The sequence below is a fragment of the Petaurus breviceps genome, unplaced genomic scaffold, assembly GCF_028583685.1.
Source record: "Petaurus breviceps papuanus isolate PSGF00001 unplaced genomic scaffold, PetGlider_PUasm1.0 90594, whole genome shotgun sequence".
In the NCBI taxonomy this organism is placed as follows: domain Eukaryota; kingdom Metazoa; phylum Chordata; class Mammalia; order Diprotodontia; family Petauridae; genus Petaurus; species Petaurus breviceps.
The window spans coordinates 586,743-614,103 of NW_027187281.1; the positions used below are offsets into that span (position 1 = coordinate 586,743).

General features: G+C 40.4%; 1 protein-coding gene across 1 annotated transcript; it reads left to right on the forward strand.

Annotated features, from left to right (window-relative positions):
* Positions 1-716: 716 nt before the first annotated feature.
* On the forward strand, positions 717-27,361 carry CUNH13orf42 (chromosome unknown C13orf42 homolog). The gene is made up of 4 exons (XM_069063595.1): positions 717-1,226; positions 22,774-22,921; positions 25,146-25,386; positions 26,453-27,361. The coding sequence occupies exons 1-4, from the start codon at positions 810-812 to the stop codon at positions 26,625-26,627; spliced, it is 981 nt and encodes a 326-aa protein (XP_068919696.1). The 5' UTR covers positions 717-809; the 3' UTR covers positions 26,628-27,361.

The following is a 27,361-nucleotide window of genomic DNA, read 5'->3' on the forward strand; positions in this document are numbered from 1 at the left end:
CCTCTCTGGCTGATTGAAACTTTTGTGAAGAAAGTAATAGATCTAGATATCTGAATCCACCTAATCCTTAACAATGGGGTAGTATCAGATAACTGCTACCATCTCTTGGTTACCGTAGCACATGACCAAGTCTCTTCTAAAGACAGTCCAATGGTTGCTCAGAGTGGGGGACTTATCAACAGCAGCTAAGAGCTACATATGACAACCCTCACAATACTAGCTTAGTGGAATGGCTTATACACTGAACAGGTAGTCTCCTTATGATCTGTCTTAGTGCTGTCTATAATCCCTATGTAACTGGATTTCATTTTGGACCCAAGAATTACTTCTTCAGGACCATGGTCAGCACAGAACACTCAGCTCTGTAAAGCTGAAATAAAATTGATCCAGGCAACGTACTCAATATATTACAGTGGCTGAAATGAAAGGGAACAGTGGAGCGGAAATGAAGTCTCTGGCTACAATTATCTGACTAGGGCCCCTTGTGATGGAAGATAACAGGAAGATATTTACACTAATACCTCTTTGAAAACTCAAAAAATGCTTAGTTCTTCTTTGACACTTATTGGGCACTATTTTATGCTTTCAGATTGTTTATACTGTTATTAGTTATTAAACAGAAATGTTTCATATCTGACACATGCTCCAGCCAACTGCCTGACAGAGTTTTCATATGCTGAGACTCATGAGGCTTCCCACCTTCTAGTAAAAAGGAAAGGAGTATGGAAGCAGATCGCCTTGCCTCAATTTAAATCAAGTGGCTGAAGGGGAGACATCTAGGAGTCACCAAGAGAGGGAAGTAGCACACCATGTTTAGAAAGATTCATTCTATCTTTCAGTCCAATACCCAGAGAAAGTCCCTGACTGATGAAAGCCCTTACTATGATGGAACCAGCCCAACTGTAAGGCTGATCCGTAGTAGCTCTGTGTATGTTGTAGGAGGCAATGGGGAGAAATTCAGTGAGTCCTTAAAAAAATACAAAAGCACCACCAGCATCGACACCAGCATGTATTACCAGCAGAATGAAGAGGATCATGCATGGACCTACTCCCGGACTCAGGATTGCTTGCAGTATCTACAGGACCTGTTAGCCTTGAGGAAAAAATATCTCAACAGCCTAAATGAATTGAAGGCCAGTCGCACCCATGGAATTTCTTCAACTTCGTCCAAATCTTCCAAGGGAGGAAAAAAACCTTTTGGCCCGTTACCTCTTAAGGAACATAAGGTAGGCACAATTATATCATGGTAAATAGATAAGATTCTTTCAGATCATCTGGCATATTTTTCTCTGAGCACTGTCCATTTTCTCTCTTTCACTGATCAGTTTATTTACTTATTTGATTTCTAAATACTTGCCAATTATTCCTTAGACTGCTTCCTTTCTTTTTCCCAACAAGAGGAATGAGGGCTAGACTCATCCTTATTTATTTATTTGCCTTTTGGAGGGCAACTGGGGCTAAGTAACTTGCCCAAGGTGACATGGCTAGTTTTTTGTGTGTCTGAGGCCAGATCTGAACTCAGGTCCTCCTGACTCTGGGGCCGGCACTTTACTCACTGTGCCACCTAGCTGCCCCCTCACCTTTATTTTTTAATACCAGAGAAGCAGAAACAGATAACTCTATCTACACAATATCTGACATTCAGATGAAAAGAAAAAAATAAGATGAAATCAGATATTTCCAGGGATCCAAATTTATGCGATAAAAACCAAGCCAGAGAGTTAACTTCAGACCTCCTCTTTAATCCAGATGTTTTGAGGGCATTTCCACGTATACAGACACAGTGACTCACATAAAATCCAACTCAGTATATAGAACAGAGAGTTCAAATTTGGGAGATACCTATAATTATTGGAATGCCTTGAATTTATCCAACATTCTGTATTTTTAAAGATGGCCTTCATAAACCTTGTTTCACTTTGCCCTTACAAAAGGCCTGGTAAGTAAAGCAGGTTTATGATCTCTATTTTATAAAGATGTGGAGACTAAAAGGAAACTAGATCACATGACTTCTATTACATCCCTTCTTTCATTACTCATATGTTCAGCATTGCAGTCCTGAAACCAATCACGTTCATGGGTTTGAATCTCTATTATTGTGTGTTCTTTTGTATTTTCACTTCTCTTTACCCTAGTGATTAGGCAATAAACCACTCTGCTGCAGGTCTTGTATTTTCTACATTGTCTATAACTCTTTGCAGTGTCGTGCATACTTAATGAATGTTGAATGATTAATTGACTGACTGCCAAATCTCAGGTGTTGTGGGTCAGTCTGACTAATTTAAACTGTCTGTTTTAAGTTCCAAAGATGAGAAGTTCAAAGAATGATTTGAACACTCTGAAAATAGGCCAGTAGGTCCCTTGGCACTTGTATAAGAAAAGGAAAAATGATTTACAGTATCCTCCCGGGGTGTCATGCTTGCTATACCATTCTAGATGTACCATACCACAATGGAAAGAACCTACTTTGGAGTCAGAGGACCTGGGTTTAAATCTAACCTCTGATGCTAACTTTGTGACGTTGGGAAATTTGCACAATTACATTGACTTCAGTTTCCTCCTCTGTAAAGCGAGGAGGTTGGGCTATATGGACTCTAAGGCCTATTATGGCTCTTGCACTACATGATCCAATGATCTCTCTTCCAGAAAGAATTTGTTGGTATTGTCATCGATGACAAATATCAATATCTTGTGGAGAGTGAATCCCCTTCCTCTTATTCTCTTACTCCTCCTGTCCCTCTGAAGGGAAACAGGTAGATTAGGAGTAGGGGCCATGGTACATGTATGGAATAGAGTTTACAGAAACATCTGGGGAGTGGAGCAAAGCTTATATAAAAACTTGGGAAATCCTTCAGAAATGATCTCACTTCCCTACATGTCAGTTATCTGTTGGGAAGCAGTTGTTAGGGGCCAAAGACCGCAGAGAAGACAGTTTGTGTGCCATGATCTTCCTTGCAGTTCCTTTTTAGATTGTGGGCACCTGAGGTCAGGAAAGATGCCATTTTTTATTTTTGTGTCCCTAGTATGTAACATAATGTCTTGCATGTAGTAGTGGGTGTTTAATAACTATTTGTTGAATTGAATTATGTTAACTGCTTAGAAGTAGCTACTTGTCTCATTTTCTTTTCTAGATTGCAAGCTCTTTGGTGTGGGGACCCTATCTTACTCATCTTACTTATGTCATACATCATGGCAAGCTTAGACCTTTGCAAATGGTAGGGGGTCAATAAGTATTGAATTGGGATTAATTCAGTTGAGTGCATTATTCTATAACTGAAAAAGCTCATCTCTGAGAGTCCCGTGTTCTTTTCAAGATTCATTGGTAGGCTCTGGTCATTGGGGTTCTATGGAGAAACTGTCAATGGCCTGAGGTGCTGGGTCTATAAGAACTTTAGAAAGGGCTCCAGAGTGGGAAAATCAAGGTCACAGGTTCTGAGAAGGAATTTACCTGCCTGTCTCAGATTCAACACCTATTTAGCTAAAATATTTATTAAGAGTGAACTGTGAGGTAAAAAACTCAATTAAGATGCAATCCTTTCCCTCATGGAGCTTACAGTCAATATATACAAGTAATTACAATACAAAATGGTACATGATAAGCACATTGTAGAAGATACAAGAGTATATTAATGATTCTCTTGAAGAAACATTTGACACTGCCATTCTTCAGTGTTGCAGGGAGAATGATAACGTAGTGGTTCTAGAAAATAGGCACCTGTATATTTTGTAAAGAGGCTGGTAATTTGTAAATGAATGGACATTTATGAACAATTCAGTCCATGGCATGTAAAATACTGCTGTTTTAGTTTTCTGCCCCTGGCTGAAGATAGGGGGCTTGTAGGGGTTCAATTTTATTCAATTTAGCAAATATTTATTAAGTAATTACTATGTGCTGAGCAGTGGACTACGTAGTATAGATTAAAAAGGCAAAAAATGAAACGTTTCTTGCCCTCAAAAAGCTTATAGTCTACTTAGGGTATGTGGCTTGCACACATATATGTATAATAAAAAGTTATCTTAACACTCAAGCTGAATCTGGAAGGAAGACAAGTGTTCTTAATAATGGAGATGAGCAAAGAATCCTTTCTAGGCAAAGGCAATGATGACCTTTGAGAATGTACAGATGCCAAAGATGGAGAAGGAGCTTTAGAGCTTGAGGAAGAGCTGTTTTTAGTGTAAAGTCACCTGTAAAAATCATCTGGAAGTAATAATTCATTAATGAATTTCTAAAAGCTTAACTCTAATTAATTTATCAAACTTTCAGGTTCCCTGAGAAAATGGACCTTAGGATCAATAGGGTATGAATTAAGACAGTTCTAAAATAAGAAGGAAGAAAGGAAGGGAGAAAGGAAAGGGAAAGAAGGAAGGAAGGAAGGAAGGAAGGAAGGGAAGGAGGGAGGGAGGAAGTAAGTATTTATTAGTCATCAAATATGTGCCAGGCACTTTGCTAAGAGCTATTATAGATATATCATTTGATCTTCAAAACAACCCTGGGAGATAGGTGCTATTATCTTCATTTTCCAGTTGAAGAAACTGAGGTAAACAGGTAAAGTGACTTTCTTGGGATCACATAGCTAGTAAGTGTCTAAGGCTGAATTTAAATTTAGGACTCTCTAACTCCATGCCCCATGTTCTATACGTTTTTCCACCTAACTGTACTTGTCTAGAGGTGGACGTCATTTAAAATATCTGAGGGTCATTTATGAGGGCATTTACCCCTTGAAAAAATGGAGGTAGGAATTACCACAAAGGACTTAAATTTTTAAAAGGCAGGGGGAGGAGCTAAATGAGAACTTGAGATAAAATTTATTTTATAGTTTTCTTTAGATCTAGTACTTTAAATGATACAGACCAAGTGACCATCTGCCCTGGGTCACACATGTTGTGTATGCAAAATGAAGAATAAAAAGGCTTCATCCAGCTTATTGATGGATTAGAGTATTAATGTTCTTTTGCTTTTATATTATGGTAACTTCTAAACATTCCTTTCCCCAACCACCCACCAGCAACCCAAAGAAAAATAAGTTAAGGAAAACCAACTCAGGTGACATCATATATGATATCAAACACTCCTCTTCAAGGAAAGAGAGGGATACTCTTTCCTGTCTCTTCTCTGGGAATGAGATGGATCATCATAATTACATAGGACTCATCTTAATTTTATTTCTCTTTATCTTTACCTTATTGTTATCATTGGATATGTCATTTTCTAGGTTCTGTTAACTTCACTCTACATCAGTTCATACAGGTTTTCCCATATCTTGGAATTTCTCATATTTGTCATTCCTTCTGGTGCTATAATATTTCAATCCATTCATGTATCACAAATTTTTAGCCATTCCCACAATCAGTGGGTACCCACTTTAGTACTATTTCTTTACTATCATAGGAAGTGCTGCCATAAATGTTTTGCTCCAGACTCTTTAAACCTGAACTGGTCACCCAGTACAATCCCATTCTTTGCCTTTCTTGCATGTGATTGAGTTAGTCAATAAGCACTTTTTTTTTCTCAAAGTCTACTCCATGCAAAGAATAGAGGTGGACACTGTGGGTTTTGTAGGGAGGTCACTCCACTTACCCATGGAATACACAACAGAATCATTGGCATTTACCTCGTGGTCATTCCAACAGTTACACTATTGTCCCACTTCCTTCCCTTTATTTTTGCTTTTGGGGAGCCAAATTACAGCATTGGTGGTTGACATCATCTCCCTTTTATCTAGGAAAAAATCTGGTTGAATTGGTGAGAGGATAAAAAGGGTTTTTTTGGTTTCTTTTCTCTTTCCTTTGCCCTGGGAGGTATGTGACAAGCAGCCTTCTGTCCACCAATTCGTGACTTCTTTCAAAATTCATCTTTTCCAGAAAGCATTCCTTGATTATTTCTACCCAATTTTGATTAATTTTCTATTTCTGACTCTTCACAGTCCTTATATTTAAGTTTATAATATCTGGCATTTGTTGATTTGATGACTGGAATATATTTTAAAGTTACAATGGATTCCCAACCAGGTCTTTCAGAACCACCTAGTCACCACTCTGATGGGGAATATATATACACACACATATAGGGTCTCCCAAAAACCCTAGTGTAGTTTTAAGGTATTAAAGGTTTAAACTGCACTAATACTTTTGGGACATCCTGTATATACACTTGAATATTTAACAAATTCTTGATTTTATCACTGTGAGTTTTTCTTCTAGTCATGAAGATTATAATATCTCCTGGATTAAGCCTGCTAATTTTTTGTTTCTCCAAATTTCATAAACATATATGTATAGATACACACATGTATGTATATACATACATACATGTATAGTATATATGTATTTGCATACATACTATAGCTGTATATACAATGTAGTTTACTATATAGTATATATATCCATATACACATATAATCTGTAGTATATATGTATATGCCATGTAGTCTTCTATATCATATGTAGATATATATGTACATATACACTCACACACACTCATAGTTTATCTGTATATACATGTATAATACAATATACTTTCAATATTTTACAATATAGTGTCATATATAGTATATACAGCATGTTTTTGTTCAGTCATTTAAGTTGTGTCTGACTCTTAGTGACCTCATTTGAGGTTTTCTTGGCAAAGATACTATATTTGTTTACCATTTCCTTCTCCAGCTCATTTTACAGATGAGGAGCTGAGGCAAACAGGGTTAAGGGACTTGCCCAGGATCTTCTGGACTCCAGGCCTAGCATTCTATCCACTGCACCATCTAGTTGCCCCTTATATACCATATATGATATATACCATATATAGTATACGAAATGGTATATATGTGGATAGTAGATACACACATATACATACATATACGTATGAATATATATGTATGTATATATGTGTGTGTGTTTCTTTTTTGGTCTATATCTATGAGTTTATTGGTATATAGAATTCTTGGTGTGGAAGTTCCCTCCACTGATGTGACTCATCAATTTATCAGTAACTTGTTTTCTTAAAAGTTCCCTGGGGGGGGGGGCAGCTAGGTGGCACAGTGAATAGAGCACTGGCCCTGGAGTCAGGAAGACCTGAGTTCAAATGTAGCCTCAGACACTTAACACAAAAACTAGCCATGTGACCTTGGGCAAGTCACTTAACCCCAATTGCCCTCTAAAAAAAAAGCTGAAAAAAGTTCCCTTGAGGAGGCATTTAAAGGTTAATTTGACTTGCCCAGGGTCAGCTATTACAGAGAGAGAAGCAGAGCTTGAATCCATATCTTTTTAATTTGACTCAGTGATTTTCTATGAAAGACAATTTGTAAATTATGAATAAAACATGAAAACAAAGAACATGGCAACAGCTGGGTAGTTCAGTGGATAGAGCACTGACCCTGGAGTCAGCAGAACCTGGGTTCAATTCTAGCCTCAGACACTTGACACGTACTAGCTGTGTGACCCTGAGCAAGTCACTTAACCCCGATTGCCTCAAAAAAAAAGAAATAGCATGGGTATACATACATATACAACATATTTATATATGTGTGTATATACAGACTATATACACACACATATATACACATTTACATAGAAACACACACGTATGTGTGTTGTGTGTCTGTGTGTATAGATGTATGTATGTATAGTCTTACCAGGTAAGTAAGGAGATAGAATTTAAGGAGTCTCAGAACACACAGAACCACAATGAGCCTTTTCCAAGTACTCCATGCAATGCAGAGTGTGGTAGCAGGAAGAGCTCAAGACTAGAATTAGAGGTCTAAGTTGAATTCAGTCTCTGCCACCTAATAGCCATATGTTAGCAGGTCACTTGAGCTTTGGGCCTCAGTCTTCTTATCTGTAAAATAAGGCAGTTGGTTGCATCAGATCGCCTCTACAATCTCTTGCTGCTCCGCATCTCTCATCCTGGAGGGGCATCAGATGGCCCTCTCTGGAACCTGACTATAGTTTTCCAAATTCCTTGGAGAAAGGAATAGCTCAGAGTTCTGAGAGCAAGCTTAGGAAGAGGATCCAAAGAGTCCTAGAGAGGTTAGAAATCTGGGCAGGAAACCCAGTGGGCTTCAGTTTGGAAAGCTGCACATTATGTGTGAAAGAAGGTAATTTGACATGCAGACCTGTAGAGGGGGGTGAAAGCCTGAAAGGGGCAATTCTGAAAAGCGCTGAAGGCTGAGTGTGAACAGCAGATTGGACAAGGGCCTGAAATGTGATATGGCAGAAGAAAAGGCCTGTTCTATTTAGAGCCGCCTGTAGGCTTGCACAAAAGAGCCGCTGCGTCATGGAACACTGTCCTTTTGCTCGGCATGACACTAACAAGCTCTCTGAGGGAGTGCGGGCTTCTGGGTTGAGTGAAGAGATAAACCCATGGCAGCAATCCAGAGAAGAGGGGGAAAGTGCCCAAGAGAAAAGGCAAGATTGATGGAGCAGCAATGTTTTGGATGGACACTGGAAACTCCCCATATCAGCATTGGTTCTAATGGTGAATTCAATATAGCTGAAGCTTGCTTTGGACCTCATCCATCTAAAGGAGTTTAGTTACTGAAGTACCTCGACAACCTCTGTATAAGAGAGATACTATTATAGAGTGAAAGGAGTCCTGAGGGAGGCATTGGAAGGCCTGTTTTCATCATAGCCCTTAGCGGCCATCTGATCTTAGGTTAGCCAAAAGGAGCTTTCCGTGCTTCAGTTCCTTTGTTACGCGATCTGTGGACCAAAACGCCAAGCCCTGGGTTTATGTGGTTCAGTCTCCTGCCTTTTACAGGCTGTTTGATCTTGGGCAAATTTTCTTCTCTTTATGTGCTTGAGTTCCTTTATTTGTATATCACCTGTTTACTGGAATGCTAAAACGCTGGGCTCATATGTCCAATCTCAGAGGATAACCACTCAAATCATGCCTCTCTTTGCCTAACATAGGTTGGATATAACTCATGTCTGGGTTCCCAGAGATACAGCCATAAAAATTCCCCAGATCTCATACAAACATTCAGACTGAAAAGAAAAAAATATATATATTATATATATTCATCAAGTACAGGACAATCTTTCTTCCACCTTATAGAAAATGACAAATACACGCACATGCACTCACACACACACACACATCCTAAGGGCTTGGATTCCTCCCAGAAGGTGACAAGATCTAGAAAATAAATGGCATAGAAGAGAATAGTCTTTTAACTAAGGAGTCACAGGGGACCATAGAATTCAGGGCTGTAAAGTTTCCAATGTGTTCCAATACAGGAACACTATATATGCATGAAGCATCCTTCCCAGGCCTTAATAATATTAATAATAATAGCTAGTTTTTACATGTCACCTACTATGTGTCAAGTACTATGTAAATTTACTTAGTAAATTACTTATTTATAATATTATATATTACGTGTTAAACATAAATTTATAATATTTAAAATATGATCTCATTTAAGATCCTCACATTGAATGTGGGAGGTAGGTACTATTATTATCCCCATTTTGCAATAGAAGAAACTGAGGCAGACGATTGTTAAGTGACTTGTCCAAGGTCACACAGCTATCTAAGTATCTGTATCTGAGGCTGAATTTGAACTCAAGTCTTCTTGACTCCCATCCCAGAGCTCTATCCACAGTGTCATCTAATTATTTTGATTAAGTGTGTTGTAATCACTGAGAGTGCAGCAAAGTGGACAGACATATAGTTTAAATGGGTTTAAATCCCACCTCTGATACTTGCTAACTGTGTGGGAAAGTCTCCTGCCCATTAAGCAAAAAAGTTTAAACTTTAGTTTCTTTATCTATAAAACAAGAGGGTTGAACTAAAAGTCTTCAGGTCTTGCCTTGACCAAGGGCCTGCTCATAGGCATCCCCTTTCCCTTTTTTCCCTTGAGGCAACTGGGGTTAAGTGACTTGCTCAGGGTCACACAGACAGGATTTGAACTCAGGTCCTCCTGCCTCCAGGTCCAGTTCTCTATCCACTGCACCACCTAGCTGCCCCTCCATTTTTATTTTTCCAGCCATTGCATCCAAGGACCTTGATTCTAGGAGTTTCCTAGGCTACATACAGCTTGTAATAGCTTAAAACTGCACTAAAATAAATTAACAGATAAATCTAAGTTTTCATTTTATTAGAGTTAACTTAAAACTAATAGTTTAAAACTAGTAAACCTGCACTAAGACCTTTGGGACACCCCACATTATAAACATTGCATTAGGACAAGTCAGCAGACTTCTACCTCTGAGGCCCTTCACCTCTAAATCCATGAACCTCTGCTCTTGGTTCCCATCTCTCCCTCACCTTCTCCTTCATTATCACTTCACTATTGTCTCCTTCCCCTACAAACATTCTCCTTTATCCCAATAATAAAACAGACACAAAGCATTCCTTTCTCCCCACTTTTCTTGGCAGTATGTAAACCCTGCTACACTTTCCTTTGATGGGAATCTGATGTAAGTTAGGAGGAATCCTAAGATCAATGGGTGTAGAGGTACAGAGGAGGGGCTGGAAGAGGGGCTGGGTGTGGGGTGAAAAGCTTCACAGTCACCAATCTAGGACATATCACAAGGAAGAGACTATTCATTCATTCCATCCTTCAAGGTCAGCCAACTTTGGAAGCAAATGAACTGTCCCCATAAAGACAGTAAATATCCAGGGTTCAGCTTTTTATTTTCCTTTTAAATAGTTTTTATTATGAATTAGAAATTCACCAACAAACACGAACATTTCCACACACAAAGAAGTCTAGAAAATAGCAATTACGTAAGAAAACACAAATCCACAACATATAGTTTGTTCCTTTTAATATATACTAAATGTTACATGGTACTTCCAACCTTGCTCTGCCTATATGTGTTTCATCTCCCCAAAACTCCTCTCTGGTCTCCTGGGTATCTTTAAAATGTGTCAATTATATCTTCTTTATAGTGTTCCTTTATTGCATTATGATCACAACTCCTTTATTATTCACCTATTCTCCGCCCCTATATATGAAACCCTTGTAACAAAGAAGTATGGTCAAGCAAAATCTATTTTAGTTGTCATGGTCATGATTGCAGGGGTTCGGCTTTGAATCCAGCCAGCTGGGTGAGCCTTGGAAAGCTTAAAGGCCACCACCTAGAGTTACTGTCTTGAAGATGAAAGGGCATGTACCTTGAATAACATAATGCTCTGGTTTGACATTTTGTCGCTGAACTGGATAATGAATTGAAAGTCTGAAAAGCAGGTATATGTGGCTGAAAGAACATTAGACTTGGGAGGCAGAAACAGGTTCAAATCTCATCTCTGGCACTTACTAGCTATGTGACCACTGGGAAGTCACTTAGGCCTTCTGAGCCTAATAATAATAATAATGATAATAATAAACTATCCCACTAGGTTTTTGTAGGGAAAGTGTTTATGAGTATGTCAGACTATGTAAATGTGAGTTATTTCAGATAAAAACAGATTGGGAAAGGAAGGGAAATAAAGTCATTAAGAATGCCATAGGAAGGGGCAGCCAGGTGGCTCAGAGAGTAAGAGCACCGGCTCCAGTGTCGGGATGACCTGGGGATCGAATCCGGGCTCCGACACTTAGCACCACACCCAGAAATGACTGGCCGTGTAACCTTGAGCAAGTTACTTAACCCCCATTGCTCATTAAAAAAAAGTATGCTATAGGAGATAGGAACAGAGTTCAAATCCCTGGGGAAGCCTGGAGAAGTTGCCAGAAGCAAACAGAATGAAGGTAACTAGGACACATGCAGAAGTATAGCTTGGGAGGGAATGGCCTGCACTGAAGTAAGATTAGGGATGGTCAGGAAAGAGAAATATAAGGATCTGGAAGACCTGAATTCAAATCCCATCTCCAGTAAATATCAACCATATGACCTTAGGCAAGTCATTTCAACTCTGCAAAATGGAAACAATATATCCACAGTACCCCCTCACAGGATTCTTTTGAAACTCATATGACTCTCTCTCTCTTTACATATATATAGATATAGATATGTGTATATATGTATGTATGTATATGTATACACACATTTTTATGGTTGTCATTCAGTAGTTTTTCAGTAATGTCTGACTCTTTGTGAACCCATTTGGGATTTTCTTGGCAAGGATGCTAGAGTGGTTTGCCATGTTCTCCTCCAGTTCATTTTACAAATGGGGAAACTGAGGCAAACAGGGTTAAGTGACTTGCCCAGAGTCACACAGCTGGGGTCTGAGGTTGGATTTGAACTCAAGTATCCCCTAAGATTATATATGGGAAGTGCTTTTTAAAACTTTAAAGCTATTATAATTATGGGATTTATAGCTAGAAGGATCCTTAGAGAACATTTAATCCGCTGCCATCATTTTACAAATGAGGAAACTGAGTCCCAGAGAGGGGAAGTGGTTTTGCTTGTAGCCCCAAAGCTAATAAACAACAGACTCAAGATTCATCCTAAGTCCCCTGACTCCCAAATCCGGCGGTCATCTTTCTGCACCACAGCTGCCTTATTATGTTAATAACAACCAGTATTTATACAGTGCTTTAAACTTTACAGTTTCCCATGTATTATCCCATGTAATTCCATTTATAATTCCATAATTATCCCATGCAATTCCATGTAAATACATGTTTTCCATGTATTATCCCATCTGAACCTCATGATCAATTTGAGAAGCTAGTGTGACAGGTATGATTATTCCCACTTTGGAGGTGGGGAAACTGAGATTTCAAGAAGATTTCAAAGCAACTTGAACAGGGTTACAACCTAATAAGTATCTAAAGCAGGTTCCAACTCAAGCCTTCTTGCATTCATGTCCAACTGTATCCACAATGCCACCCAGTGCCTCTTGTGCTGGGGGAATGGAGGGAGGGATCCTGCTACAAATGCTGTACTTTCAATGACTAAAAAATTGGTGGGACTCAATGTGTCTGGTCAATGGGGGTAGAAAAGATGACCAACTTATGAGAGGAGATCTTTCTGTGGGAAGGACTGATCTCTGAGTAATGGAGTCTCAGTCTCTCAGTATGCAGATCGGTCAGGCATAAATAATGTTTAGTTAATGATGTATGATTGGCCATTTTTCACTTTTCAGTCACAATCAGGATTCAAATGCACTTCCAACAGAAATAAGTTTTATTATGATAAAGGGATTGATAGCCCACCAGAGGCTTCTGAAATGCACCCAGAAGAGCAGTCTGTTCTAGGTCAGCACATGAGTTTACTTGTCTAAGCTTCCAGGTGTGGCTGGAACAGTACCAGGTACACAGTGCGAGGGAAGGAGAAGCCTGAAGCTTCTCCTGAGATCTCCTGAAGCCTGCAGCTTCAGAGCTAATGAGTTTTGGAAGCCAGTAAAATGTTCCCATGTTTGGAGTAATACTGGGCTGCAGCTTTGAGACTAGGCTGGCAAACTTTTGAGAGCACAGAGGATGCTAGCAATATAGGCCATAAGCCCCCGCTGAGATGTGAAGATAGGACAATGGCCCGACAGTGATTTATTTAGTTAAGAGTTTACACACAAAGATACCTCCCCAGGGACAGTTCCAGATGATTTATAAGAGGCCCACAAGAATCCACAGAAACAACAGTAGCAACATTACCTAAAGTTGGCTTCTGCCCAACAGTGTGAATGGTCCACAAGGCCAAGCTGTTTTTCCTTTTGGTTTTCTTTTAAGTCTTTGAAAGGTAAGAGATCAATACTTGTTTTCTTCAAGCATCCAAATGCCAGGTCTTGCTGAAATGAGACAAATTGTTCAGACTGCTCTGAGTCTAGTTCCAAAATCTGCTTTCTGGTCATTTAACAATGAGTAGTCCAGGACAGCTAGGTGGCACAGTGAAGAGAGCATGGGTCCTGGAATCAGGAGGACCTGAGTTCAAATTCGGCCTCAGACCTACTAGCTGTATGACCTTGGGCAAGGAACTTATCCCCAATTGCCCTGAATTCCCCCTCCAAAAAAAATTAATAGACTAGGTCAAGAGAAGTGTTAATTGGCAAACCACCTGGATGAAGGAGGCAGAGATTCTGTGAAACTGTGGCTCTGGAATCCGGAGACCTGAGTTCAAACGCAGACTCTGAGGTTTCCTATGTGTGTGACCTTGGGTAAGTCATTTGAATTCCCTAGGCCTCACTTTCCTCAGCTTTGAAATGAGGGGTTAGATCAGATCACTTTTGAAGTCTTTTCTAACTCTACATCTACAATAATAACTGCTACAAATTATATCGTGCTTTAAGGTTGGCCGGATGCTTTTTTCCTCATAATAATCTTCTGAGGGTTTGCTGTTCAGTCATTTTGACCCCATTTGGAGTTTTCTTGGCAAAGATACTCAAGTGGTTTGCAATTTTCTTCTCCAGGTCATTTTACTAATGAGGAAACTGAGGCAAACAGGGTTAAGTGACTTGCCCAGGGTCACACAGATAGTAAGTGTCTGAGGCCAGGTTTGAACTCAGGAAGATAAGTCTTTCTGATTCTAAGCTTCATCCACTGCCCCACCTCTGAGGGAGGAAGGTGCTATTATTATCTCCATCTTACAGATAAAGAAACTAAAGGAAGTGAGGCAGCTTATCCAGGGTGATCAGGATGGTAAATGTCCAGGGCAGGATTAATATCCACATCTTCCTGCTTCTAAGCTTACTGCTGCATCTAATTATGAATCTGTGGTACTGAATGGAATACTCTGGAGGCAAGATTAATAATAATATTAACTATCATTTATATAGCACTTTAAGGTTTGCAAAATGCATTTCCATATTTAATCATTACAAGAAACCTGGGAAGTAGGGGCTATTGTTATCCTCAATTTACAGCAGGAGGAGACCAAGTCAGAGAGGGTTTAAATCATTTACCCAGGTTCACACAGCCATTAAGGGTCTGAGGCAGAATTTGAACTCAGGTCTTCTTGACTCCAGGTTCAGGATACCACAATACCCTATGTGTCATCTCTCTGTCTCGATGGAGATATCTTTTTTAAACAAAATATATTAAGAGTTGTCCTTTATCAGAGACTTCCCATCACTGCAAGAAATTATAGACTTATAGTTCTTTTCTCTGTAGGGGCAACCTAAAGTAGTTCAGATTATGTTTCTCTTTGCTTCATCCTCCATAGATTTCTCTGTCTCTTAACTGCAACTGTAACATTTCAATGCAATTAAAGTAGCCTTTATTTTTTTTTAATACAAAGAAATGCCTGGAACAAAAATAAGGAACGAACAGAGACAGAAAATCAGGAGACTTGGGTTCAGGGGTGTGCTGGCAAATGTTTAACAATCGGCTCTCTGGGGGGGAAATGTACACATGACACATTTTAAAATTTAATCTACATTATTCACATTATTTTCTTTCTCTTTCTCAAGTCTACTCAAGGCAATGAATGCAAAAATAAATCAAATTCTTGTTTGTAGTTTTTGCTGATTTCTGAAATGTAAATGCTCACAATGAAAATTTGACAGCCGGCTCTCACTGGCAGGTTAGAGCTGGCTCCAGCACAGCTTGTCTAAGGCCTAGTCTTGGCTCTGCCTCTTATTAGATATATGACCTTGAGCAAATCATTACTTTTTTAAAGACCTCATCTTGAGGTCCCCTCCTGTCTCTCAAGTTCCATAATCTGTGATGTAAGTTCAGAAACACAGTTATAATTGAATACCAGATATAGCAAAAGCAGATCTGAACAAGCTTACTACTTAAAGTTACTGTTGGCTTTTAAAACTTGGAGTGTTTAAAAGGCTTCACTCCCCCCTTCCCCTTTTCCAATAAAAATGTCTCCAAAGACTGTAATTTCTGTTTCATGATTCAATGAAACATGCTTAGGAAATGACTTGGTTGAAGAAGGAATCTGTCCAAATGACTTCTTTTGTGTGGAATTGTGGGTAGACTTTTAAAGCAAGTTTCAATTTACCTAAAGAACTTTAGATGCCTGGAAAGATGTTTCAAGATGTTTTCTTTATTTTCTTATGACAAGAAGAAGGGACTATTCATGGCCTGAATCCAAGAGTATACTCTACAAACATACAAGAAAAAAGTCAACTTATTTAAAATAGTTACATAGAAATATGAATGTCATGTATTTGGACACATGTGTGAAGGGTAGCATGTCAGAGAGCATACAGAGTCAACCTTGGAGCTGAGAATTCATTGTTGTTCAGTCATGTCCGACTCTTCATGACTCCATGGACCATACTATCCATGGGGTTTTCTTGGCAAAGATACTGGTTTGCCATTTCCTTCTCCAGCTCATTTTACAGATGAGGAAACTGAGGCAAATGGAGGTTAAGTGACAAGCAAGGTTACACAGCTAGTAAGTATCTGAGGCCAGATTTGAACTCTGGTCATCCTGATGCCAGGCCCAGAATTCTATGTACTGAGTCACCTAGCTAGGTTCAGATCTGGCCTTTGACACATACTAGTTTTATGGTCCTGGGCTTAACCTCTCAGACTTCTATGCCTGAGGTTTCAAACACAGGGCCTGAGTACTTACATGAGGCCAACACTTCCCAATGGTGCACGAACCAGATTAAAATGCAATTGGAAAATATTTTTTTAAACCAATAAAAATACAATAAAACATAGATAATGCTAATTTGTGATTTTCTAAGTCAATATGGGCCTATTCTATTTGATTTTGATACCATTGCTCTAGTCAGTTCCTTAAGACTAGAAATTTCAGAGAAGATGCTAATATGCATTGGCAGAAAGTTTCCTCACCTGAGAGTTTTCTATACCAAGGAAATCACAAGGCCAGTCCTTATCCCCTATTTATACATGGATGTGTGTTTATATACAATACATGCACACACAGAAATATCATCACATTTCCCATCATGCCACCCCACAGATTTTGCTTTTGCTCAGCTTTAAGACTACATTTCCCAAATGAAATAAAAATTTTAAATCTGTAATTGCTTATGTCAACCTGAATTCATAAATGTTTCAGTCAATGTCCCATTTTCTCTGTTTAGTTTTTCAGATGTAACTATTTATATTATGTCCTCAGTCCCATGATTTAGTCTCCTCACATTCTGATTCCATCTTATTTGTCTATCTATCTGTTTATCTGTGTGTCTGTCTATCTATCCTCTCTCTGTCTATCATCTCTGTCTGTGTCTGTCTGTCTATCCTCTCTCTGTCTATCATCTCTGTCTGTCTATCTATCTATCTTTCTGTGTCTGTCTGTCTGTCTATCTACCTATCTGTCTGTGTCTGTCTGTCTATCTATCTGTCTGTCTGTCTATCTGTCTATCTATTCATTATTGGGCTAGGGAGCACAGTGAATTGAGAGCTGGGCCTTGGAGTCAGGAAGACCTAGATTCAAATTCAGTTTCAGATAGTAGCTGTGTGACCTTGGGCAGATCACTTAGTCCTTGTGTGCCTCAGTTTCCTCATCTGTAAAATCAGGGTAATGATATCCCCTGCCTCCCAGGGTTGTTGTGAGAATCAAATGAGATAATAATTGTACAGAGCTTAGCATAGTGCTTGGCACAGAGTAAGCACTATATAAACTTTATCTGCTATTATTATTATTATCACTATTATTTCTGTCTTTAATCGTAGCTTATCTATTAGATATGTGCTATAACTCCCATGACATTAAGGGGTTATGAAGCACAATGGAAAAATTCTAGATTAAGAATGAGAAGATCGGTGGTGCAGAGGGTGGGGGGTTCTGTGTGAAGACGGGCTGGGCTTGGCATTCGCCCTAAAGATAGGGAGGCTGAGAAAAGGGGCTGGGCTTTTGGCAGGAGCCAGGACGAGCAGAGTTGGGCTGCTGCTGCAGGGAGGGCACGGGTCCTCCTTCCCACACTCCTGCAGGCCATCTGTGACAGCCCCCTCCCCCAAGTCTCTCCTTTTCTGGGGTCTTGGTGCCTATTGTGGAGAGAGGAGCCTAACTGACGCCCAGGGGCCGGGCCTGGACCCAGCAGGAGATCAGCTGCCTCCTGACCCTGATCCAGGACTCTGGGGAGGTCACATTGCTCATGGCCTCCACTTCAAGGCCTAATCAGGCCCTATGGCAATCCATCTCCTAAGGGCTCAGGGCATCAGGCTATAGTCCAAGTGTGGTGCAGTGTCGATCCAAGTGGAAGGCACTGAAGCAAGCCTTCCATTCAGAATGGGAGACCAGCTGCCAGGCAGGTGGTCCCTCCCTTCAGCCCCCGCCCCACTGCTGTACTATGAAGAGACTGGGGAGGGCTGCAGGACAGCTGGATTCTGGAGAGCATCGCCTGCCAGGCTCTGACACAAACCTTTAAACAGGACCGCCACCTTGTGCCAAGAAAGAATCTTCTCCTGAAGAGAAGCAGGCCCTCCCTGCCCCCTCCCAGATTCTAGAAGAGCCTCCAGCTTTGGTGCCAGAGGTCCCAGTCAGACCAGATCTGGTTCCTCAAGGATCTAGAGAAGGGCCCAGCCATGTGTCAGGACTGCAAGGCCCTGGGGTGGTGAGCCTCCTCCAGAACATGCAGGAGCTTCTGGTGCAGATCTTGCGAACATCAAGGCAGCAGCAGGCTCTGCTCAAGAGTTTGGCCCACGACACCATCTCCCACCTTCACCTGCTGTCTGATGGCCTGGGACAGATGGGCCAGACCTTGCAGGCCCTGCTGATGCATAGCCGCAGCTGGCAGAGACCCCGGTCCCTGCTCAGGCACACACCTGCTCCTACTCAACCTCAGCCCCCTGCCCTGGGCCTGCACTCTTCCCATTCCCCTTCTATTCTTGTTTCCCCTTCAAGCCCCTGCCTAAAGGAGGAGGCCATCCTACCCCCACCCAGGTTTGCACCATTATGAATCTGCACCCACTTCCCCCAAGTCGTAGTGAGAGCTCAAGCCAATAAGACAACTCTCTCTCACCTCTTTTCTTCTGCTGGTAAATACAGAGGCCCTGGTTCTCCACCCCAAGTATTCTGTTCCCAAGACTGGAGACTTTTATATAAATGTCCTCATATTTTAGAAATTATTTAATTTAAAAGAGAAACATGCATCCTTTTTTTTTACAGTTTTTTTTAAATTAAAAAAATCCAAATAAAAAAAAAAGAATGAGAAGATATCATTAGAATCTTGCATCTACCACTACTAGCTGGGCAACTTTGACTAGGTCATTTAACTTAAATAAAGATAATACCACCTACCTCACAGGGTTGATGTGAGATGAATTCTCTGTCAACTCTAAAGCAATATAAAACTGTGAACTGTCATTGATGAAGCACCTGGTGTCCCCTGAAGGCTGCCCCAGGTTCAAGGTCCTTTGTGGGAGTGGGTAAATAACCACTCAAAACTATACCTCATGAGCCCCCACTGATACATTTCTTTTATTAGAAAACCAGAGGACACATCACCTCAAATCAAAAGACATTTTATTAAATAGCATAGTAGTATGTTACAAGGAAGATTTCCCCCTTCCCCTTGCTATGAAGGATATATTCTCCCACAGGTGATCATGCAACCAGTGGGAAAAGAACCATATGCCAGGGAAATGTGGCCAGGGAAACTCACACTTCAGAGGCTTCTGCTCCCCCTACCAGAAAGCCACCAGTGGCCTCTAATAGTCCCTGCTGAATTAGGGTCCTCTGCTTTTCTGTTCTTTATTTCACATTCTTCTTTGCTGGATGTCTCTAATGTGTCTATGGCCAACTGATGCTTGAACTTTTCCCCCATTAAGGGAGATGTCTAATGGTTTTTGTATTGCATAGCAACAAAGGCTATTTAGTTCTTTTGTGATTTCAGGCCCTGGCCAACTGTATCCAGCCAGCTGGCTAGAGAAACTTTGAGACATTTGAGTTTGTTTTCCAAACTCCTTTTCCCCTCCTGCTGTTATTCCAACTCTCTCAGTCTAATTTCTTATTTTAAGTTAAGGCTAAACATTCATTTTAAATCCTATCATACTTCTGGGTCACTAGGCTGGTTCTATTCCAGTCATCCCAGGGACTCCACTTAATGAAAATTTGAAGGAGCTGGGGAAAGGAGATTCTTTTCAATGCTTCTAATGCCTTTGGTTACCAAGAAAAACAATTCTAGAGCTAGGCTAAAAAGGACTGAGAGGAGCTGTTGAAATTGGTGATTTTTATCCTTAGCAACTAAAATTATGTTACTCCCCCATGGTGGTATTCTAATTTGTATACTCCTTTCCTGAAAAGCCATTAAAAGCCTCTTCTCTTTTTCTTTCTTTTGTTACCCCAACCAATTCAATAATAGAAATTCAAATTTATAGAGTATTTGTCAGAATTAATGTCTGAGGGCAAGTTTAATTGAATCTGCAGAGGCTAGTCACTAGGAGGTTGCCTATGAGATAATGACTTTTTCAGGCACAGCAGCTCATAGTGTCCATAATAATAGCTGAAACTTATACAACACTTGAAGTCTGCATATTTTTGTATATACTATGTCATTTGAACTTCACAACAAACCCCAAAGGTAGGCACTACTATTATTGCCCCTTTACAGATGAGAAAATTGAGACTTATCGAGGTTAAATGACTTGTTGGTGACCACACAATTAGCAAATGTCATAGGTGAGATTTGTATTCATATCTTCTTGACCCTGAGTTCAGCATTCCATTTAGTACATAATCATGTCTGACTCTTCATGACCCCATTTGGGGTTTTCTTGGCAAGGATACCAGAGTGGTCTGTCATTTCCTTCTCCAGTTCATTTTACAGATGAGGAAACTGAGGCAAACAGTATTAAGTGGCTTGCTCAGGATCACACAGATCCTAAGTTTCTGAGGACACATTTGAACTCAGAAAGATGAGTCGTTTTGACTCCAGGTTCAGCACTTTGTCCACTGTGCCACCTAACTGCCCCAACACACTACCTCTTCTAAGGAATGGAGTGATTCTAGTTCTCACTAGTAAAGGGCTTGTTCACACCAGTGAAGTCACAGATCAACTGAAATATGTTGAAATGTCATCACCTACAAAGCGTTTTTCATATATTACTTTATTTGACCTTCACAATAATGCATTAGATAGATAGTACAAGTATTATGTCTATTTCATAGATGTAGAAATTGAGGCTCAGAGAGTTGACCAAGGGTTTACATAGCTAATAAGCTACATAACCAACTCAGAACTTTTGACTCCAAATTGAGTTCCAATGCCATATAACTTCCATACTTTAGCTTTATAATGCTTCCTCCTAGCCACTTTTTTTTTGCAAAGTGATTCCTTTCCTTCTATTAGTGACAATGGTAACCTGCACAGAAATCTAAGGAGACTGAGAGGTCATTTAATACACCAAGGAAAACTTTCAACATCCTAGTTCACAGTTATCTGAAGGGGAAAAGGCCCAAGAGAAGCTATAGGCAGTAGCCTAGGAGGCCATGTGTCAAGGACTGCCTAAAACAGTATACCTTAAAGAACTGGCATAAACTTTAAAGGCATAAACTTTGTTGGGGAGGGAATATGCCAAATGCCCCAGAGCAACTAAGACTGTTTACTAGGCAGATCTAGTAAATCACGGACAGAGAAAGATGTGTTGAGACTCAAATGTGTTGAGTTTTCATAAGTAAAGCATATTGAAAATCTTAAAGTCCTACAGGCATAGCTCAGACATATTGTGGGTTCCATTGTAGACCACCACAATAAAGCGATTCACATGAATTTTCTGATTTCCCAGTGCACATAAGAATTGTATTTGCACTATATTGTAGTCTCTTAAGTGTGCAACCGTATTACATCCAAAAAAGTACCTATTTTAATAAAAATACTTTATTGATCAAAAATGTTAACTGTCGGGGCAACTAGGTGGCACAGTGAGTAGAGCGCTGGCCTTACAGTCAGGAGGACCTGAGTTCAGATCTGACCTCAGACACTTAACACACACACACACACACACACACACACACACTATCCTTGGGCAAGTTACTTAACCCCAACTGCCCTCTGAAAAACAAAACAAAACAAAAAATGCTGTCACCTGTGCCTTCAGTGAGTTGTAACCTTTTGGGGATAGAAGGTCTTGCCTTGATGTTGATGGCTGCTGTGGTTACTGAAGGTTGGGGTGACTGTGACAATTTCTTAAAATAGGACAACAATGAAGTTTGCCACATTAATTGACTCTTCCTTTCACTTGAACACTTAGAGGTCATTGCAAGGTTATTAATTGGCCTACTTTCAATATTATTGTGTCTCTGGAATAGGGAGGCTGGAAGAGATGGGAAGAAACAGGGAGAATGGTCAGTTGGAGGAGCAGTCAGAATACACACATTTATCAAACAAGTTTGCTGTCTTATATGGGCACGAATTGTGGTGCCCCAAAACAATCACACCAGTACCATCAAAAATCACTGATCAGAGATCACCATAACAGATATAATCATCATGAAAAAGCTTGAAATATTGTGAGAATCACCAAAATGTGACACAGAGACACAAAGTGAGCGCATGCCGCTGGGAAAACGGTGTCTATAGACTTTGGTTGAGGCAAGGTTGCCACAAACCTTTAATTCTAAAAAAAACAACTACCACCACCACCAACAACCCCAAAACCCCCCAAAACAACAATATATGTAAAACATACCAAGTTGAAAAGCAATGTAATGAAGTATGCCTGCACATAAGTGCTGGCTATTATTATTAGCTCTAGGCTCTAGAGTGTCTTTCTCATTCTCTTCTTGGGATATAAATGTTCTTCAGTTGGTAGAATTGTGCTTCTGTGATACCTGCCTTTACTCCAGCAAATGTTTATTGAAACTCATCCCTGAAATCCCATTAATTTGCAATAGAAGAGTCGCTATTTATTTCAGTTTGAGACCATTATTGCTCAGTTGGGTAACAATTCAATTCAGCAAACACTTGTTTCTTAACTTCTTGGATGGTGGCCGATCGGTGCCTTCTCATCTCTTACTGTTGTATTGCAGAAAATAGCACCCAAGAAAGCCCCACGATTCAATGCAGATGTCATGGAAGCCATTGCTTTCTTCGATTCCATCATTGCTGAATTGGAGACAGAGAAATGTCCCCGAGCTCCTGCGGCAGAGCCCCCAAATGAAGATGTGGACTTTGATGGTAAATGCACCAAACACATTGTAAAAGGAATTCTTTGGGTAGCAAAGGACGCAGAGTGGGTGGTGAAATGGAGGTTGGTCAAGGCCATAGGCTGCGTTGCTGTCTTCTCTCTGAGAATCTCAACAGTGCCTCCTGGGTAGCCCCACCCACCCCAAGTCTCTCAATTGCCATTCCAGCTCTTATGTACCCTTCTTCTTTCAACGCCATTCAATTGAGCATTTGGTAAGCACCTGCTATGTTCATGGTATGAGGTGCTATGAATACAGAAGAAAAAATAAACCAGACCTTGTTTTAAAGGAGTTTTTTGGGGTGCTGCTCTCACTGCTGCCATATTACTCCCTATATCTTTAGCACAGTTCTTGGTATATAGTTGGTGCTTAATAAATTCTTATTTATTAAATGACTGTTGCCTCCATTTCCACAGCCCAATATCATTCATCCACTCTAATGGGATGCAGCATATGATGGTGGAAAAGAAACATGGATTTGAAGATTTGAGATCCAAGGACCTCACTTCAAATCCCAGCTCTGCAATTGACTGCCTGTATGACCTTGAGCAAGTCATAGCCTCTCTGAGCCTCAGTTTCCTCATTTTTAAATGATAGTGTTAGACTAGAAAACCTCTGACAACTCAACCCATGAACCAAAGTTTTCACAGAAAGGAGGAAGGAAATTAACTGGTTATTAAGCACCTACTATGTGCCAGGTATTATGATAAACACTCTACAAGTATCTCATTTTATCCTCACCACAACCCTGGGAAGAAGGTGTTATAATTATCCTCTCTTTACAGTTGAGAAAGCCAAGGCAAATAGAAGTTAAGTGACTTGCCCAAGGTATATAGCTATCAAGTGTCTATGGTCACATTTGAACTCAGGTCTTTTGGTCTCCAGGTCCAACACCATCTGCTGTTGTCATTAGTAGCATAGTCCTTCCATGGGCCTATGTTGAACAAAGTTCAAGATAATCTCTGGTTCACTTGGATTTAAAAAGGATTACTGCCCCACCTTTCTCTCCCTGCCACCCAGGCTCAGAAAAGATTGAGGGAATTTTTTCTCAGTAGGGTATATTATTAGCCTTTTCCTCAAAGAAGTGGGAGGGTAAATTGAGCTCAGTTTAAAATTACTATTTACCTTTTAACAGCTTTGAAATATGATTTATTAACAGTGGTCCAATTAAATTGTGTTTTCTTTCCTGTCTTTATTCAATCCAGACCAATTTAGGGATATTGTGGCATTTGGTGTGATCATTCCACAATCCTTGTGAAGCATAGCCAATGCCCAAAGTGAATTAAACTCTTTTGTTGACGTTGCTCATGTTGGTCTGGCCTTCATGGAAATGTGGAGGATATTTTGATCACTGGGTTCTGTAAAACATCCCTAAACAGTGCCCCTCCCCTGGATTTCCTACAGCTGACATCTGGAGAGGAGTTTGTTATTTGTTAGAATTTGGTGGCGATGTTTCTCAGAGAGTTCTACCTCTGTTTTAACTCTCAAAGGCTGAAAATAACAGTGGGGTTTTTTTTAATTGAAAATCTTTTTTATTATGAACTTAACAATAATTAGCAAACATTCCAAATACAAAAAAGAGAACTGTATATGAAACCATGAACTTCTGTTAATGCAGTTTATCTATTAAAAGCATATATCAAGTTTACTTAGGTTTTAACAGGCAGCTAGGTGGCTCAGTGGATAGAACTCTGGGCCTGGAATCAGGAAGACTTGAGCTCAAATATGGCCTCAGACATTTACTAGCTGTGTGGCCCTGGGCAAGTCACTTAAGCTATGATTCCCTTAATCCACTGGAGAAGGAAATGCCAAACCACTCTAATATCTTTGTGGAGAAAATCCTATGGACAGTATTAGTGTGCTGTGACCCACGGAGTCAAGAAGAATCAGATATGACTGAACAACAACAAAATCACCCTGTTTTTGTCCCCTTTTAAATTTGTGTGCTCTGTGTATTTTAAAAAAAATATTTAATTGACATCCTTTACCCTTTTTTGACGCCTTTATCACCTTCCCACGTACTCTCTCCCTCTCTCCCATAGAAGCACTCCCTTTTAACCAATAAAGATAGTCATTTTTGCCCTCAAACAGGAAATATCTTAAACTTTTCAGCTACTTTCCTTACTGTGTTTGTGTTTTTTTGTTGTTGTTCCTGCATTGTGATTCACCTTTGCCTGGTCAGAGCGGTCTTGTAGACAATCCTTCCTTTCTTCCAGTGGCCACCAGCTCCCAGGAACACAGCTTGCACTCCAACTGGATCCTTCGGGCCCCTCGAAGACACTCTGAAGACATCACATCTCATACCATTCGGATAGTGGAAAGTCATCTTCGGAAGAACATTGAGAGGAGAACCATCAGCACTCAGAGGAGGCTGGAGAGGCATCCCATTTACTTGCCCAAGGCAGTGGAGGGTGCTTTCAATACCCTAAAATTTAAACCCAAAGCCAGTGAAAAAGAGTAAGTACTTATGAAAAGGATGTGTTCAGTCCTGTCTAACTCTTTGTGACACAATTTGGGGTTTTCTTGGCAAAGATACCAGAGTGGTTTGCCATTTACTTCTCTAGCTCATTTTGCAGAAGAGGAAACTGAGGCAAGCAGGGTTAAGTGACTTGCCCAGGGTCACACAGCTAATATGTGTCTGAGGTTGTATTTGAACTCAGATCTTCCTGACTCCAGGTTCAAAGCTCTATCTACCATGCAACCTAGCTGCCCTAAGATAATGACTAAGAATAGTTTATATTCCTATTGTTTTTATGGTTTTTCAGAGTATTTTCTTCACAACAAGCTTAAGAGGTGAGGAATGGGAGTTCGCTTTTTTTAATTCTAGACCTGTGATTTCAACAATATTGGGAACTCCCCAGTGTGGAAATTCCCTCCACTGATACATATCAACAACTTTTCTATAAGTTATCATTTTAGAAGTATACAAAGTCTCTCAATCAGAAGTTCCTTAGATGAGTAAAACCACAGATTCCATCTGTATCTATGGTTTCAGTGAACTTCCTCTAGCTCTGAGGTTAAATGCCACACAGCTAGCATCTGTCAGAGACAAGACTTGAACCCAGGTCTTACTGCCTCCAAGGCTAGCTCTTTAGCTATTCTGGGTAAGTATTATCCTGTTGTACAAATGGAGAAACTAAGACTCAGGGAAGTTAAGTTACTTGTCCACAGAAACACAGCTTGAGCTGAATTTTTATCTATGCTTTTGACTCTTGTGTCCAGCGATCTTTCCGCTGGAGAGCATGCTATCTTTATAAGCAACAGCATTTTTTCCTTCCTCTTAAAGGAACAGCCTCACCCTGAGGACCAGCTAGAATGCTCTAAGTAAGTCTCTCCTTCCCCCATGGTTATAACTCCCCTCTCCATGCCAACAATGTATCATCAGTAGAAAAGTCTAACATCTGGCCAATAATCACTGCATTCCCAGGAAATAATGAAAGTCAAAGGTTTCTTGGTATCTGTGGTGCCAGAGGGCAACCCCAGATCAGGCTTAACTGCCTTCTCTGTGCCTTCTTCCTTCCAGACTGGGGACCTCCAAGCAGATTCTCTTCAGCCTAACATGTGAAGAACCTGAGTGGGATACAGACTTCTTCTCTCTGGAGTCAATGGCAGCATCCAGAGAAGAAAACTATGAGACAGAGGTCCCATCTCGACAGTGGTTCCTTTCAGAGCGTCCTTGGCAACAGACTATGTACTGACAAAAGGTTTTGCCCTATGTCCCTTGCCCCTTAGCTGGCCTGGTCCCTCAGCTGTGTACTGGTGAGAAGCAATTTGAGGCTTAACTCAGCTCAGTGTGTTTGGCACAGTTTAAGAATAAAATACTTATGCTTCTTTAAAAAAAAAATAATCTTCAAAAAAAGTGGTTGGATGGAGTCACACACAAAGCAGCCTGTCCTCTCTCCCCAAAGCTTTGTGCCCTCTTGTTGCCAAATAAACCTGCTTAGAACCCCGTGAGGTTTTTGTTGGATTGTATAATGAAGGTATGGCTTTTGTGGAAGACCCCCTCTAGCTCCTGGTTTCCCTGGGGGCAGTCTAGGCTGCTTCCTAGACAGGGGACCTCTCTAGTCCCAATCTTTGAGACTCACTGCTCTCATTCATTGTTTGCTAGACTTGATCATTTTTCTCTTGTTCTGCCTAATGATCTAAGCCATATCATGCAGCCAAGTGGATATTAACATCAGTGCCGTGGGCTAGGACAAAGTGCAGAGAAAGACACTTTCCTCTGATTTAGTGAAAAGTTTTAAATTCTGGTCCTCCAAGCAAGTTTGCTAAGACCCTCCCTTCCCACTGTCTCCTTCTAGAAAGACCCTTACCATGTGCCCTGAGGGATCTCCTTTCTGTAAACCCCTCAGATCAAAGGGGAAAATTTTAGGATATCATTATCTCCCATACTCTGATCTTCTTCCACATTTCCTCCTTCATTCTAGCTAGA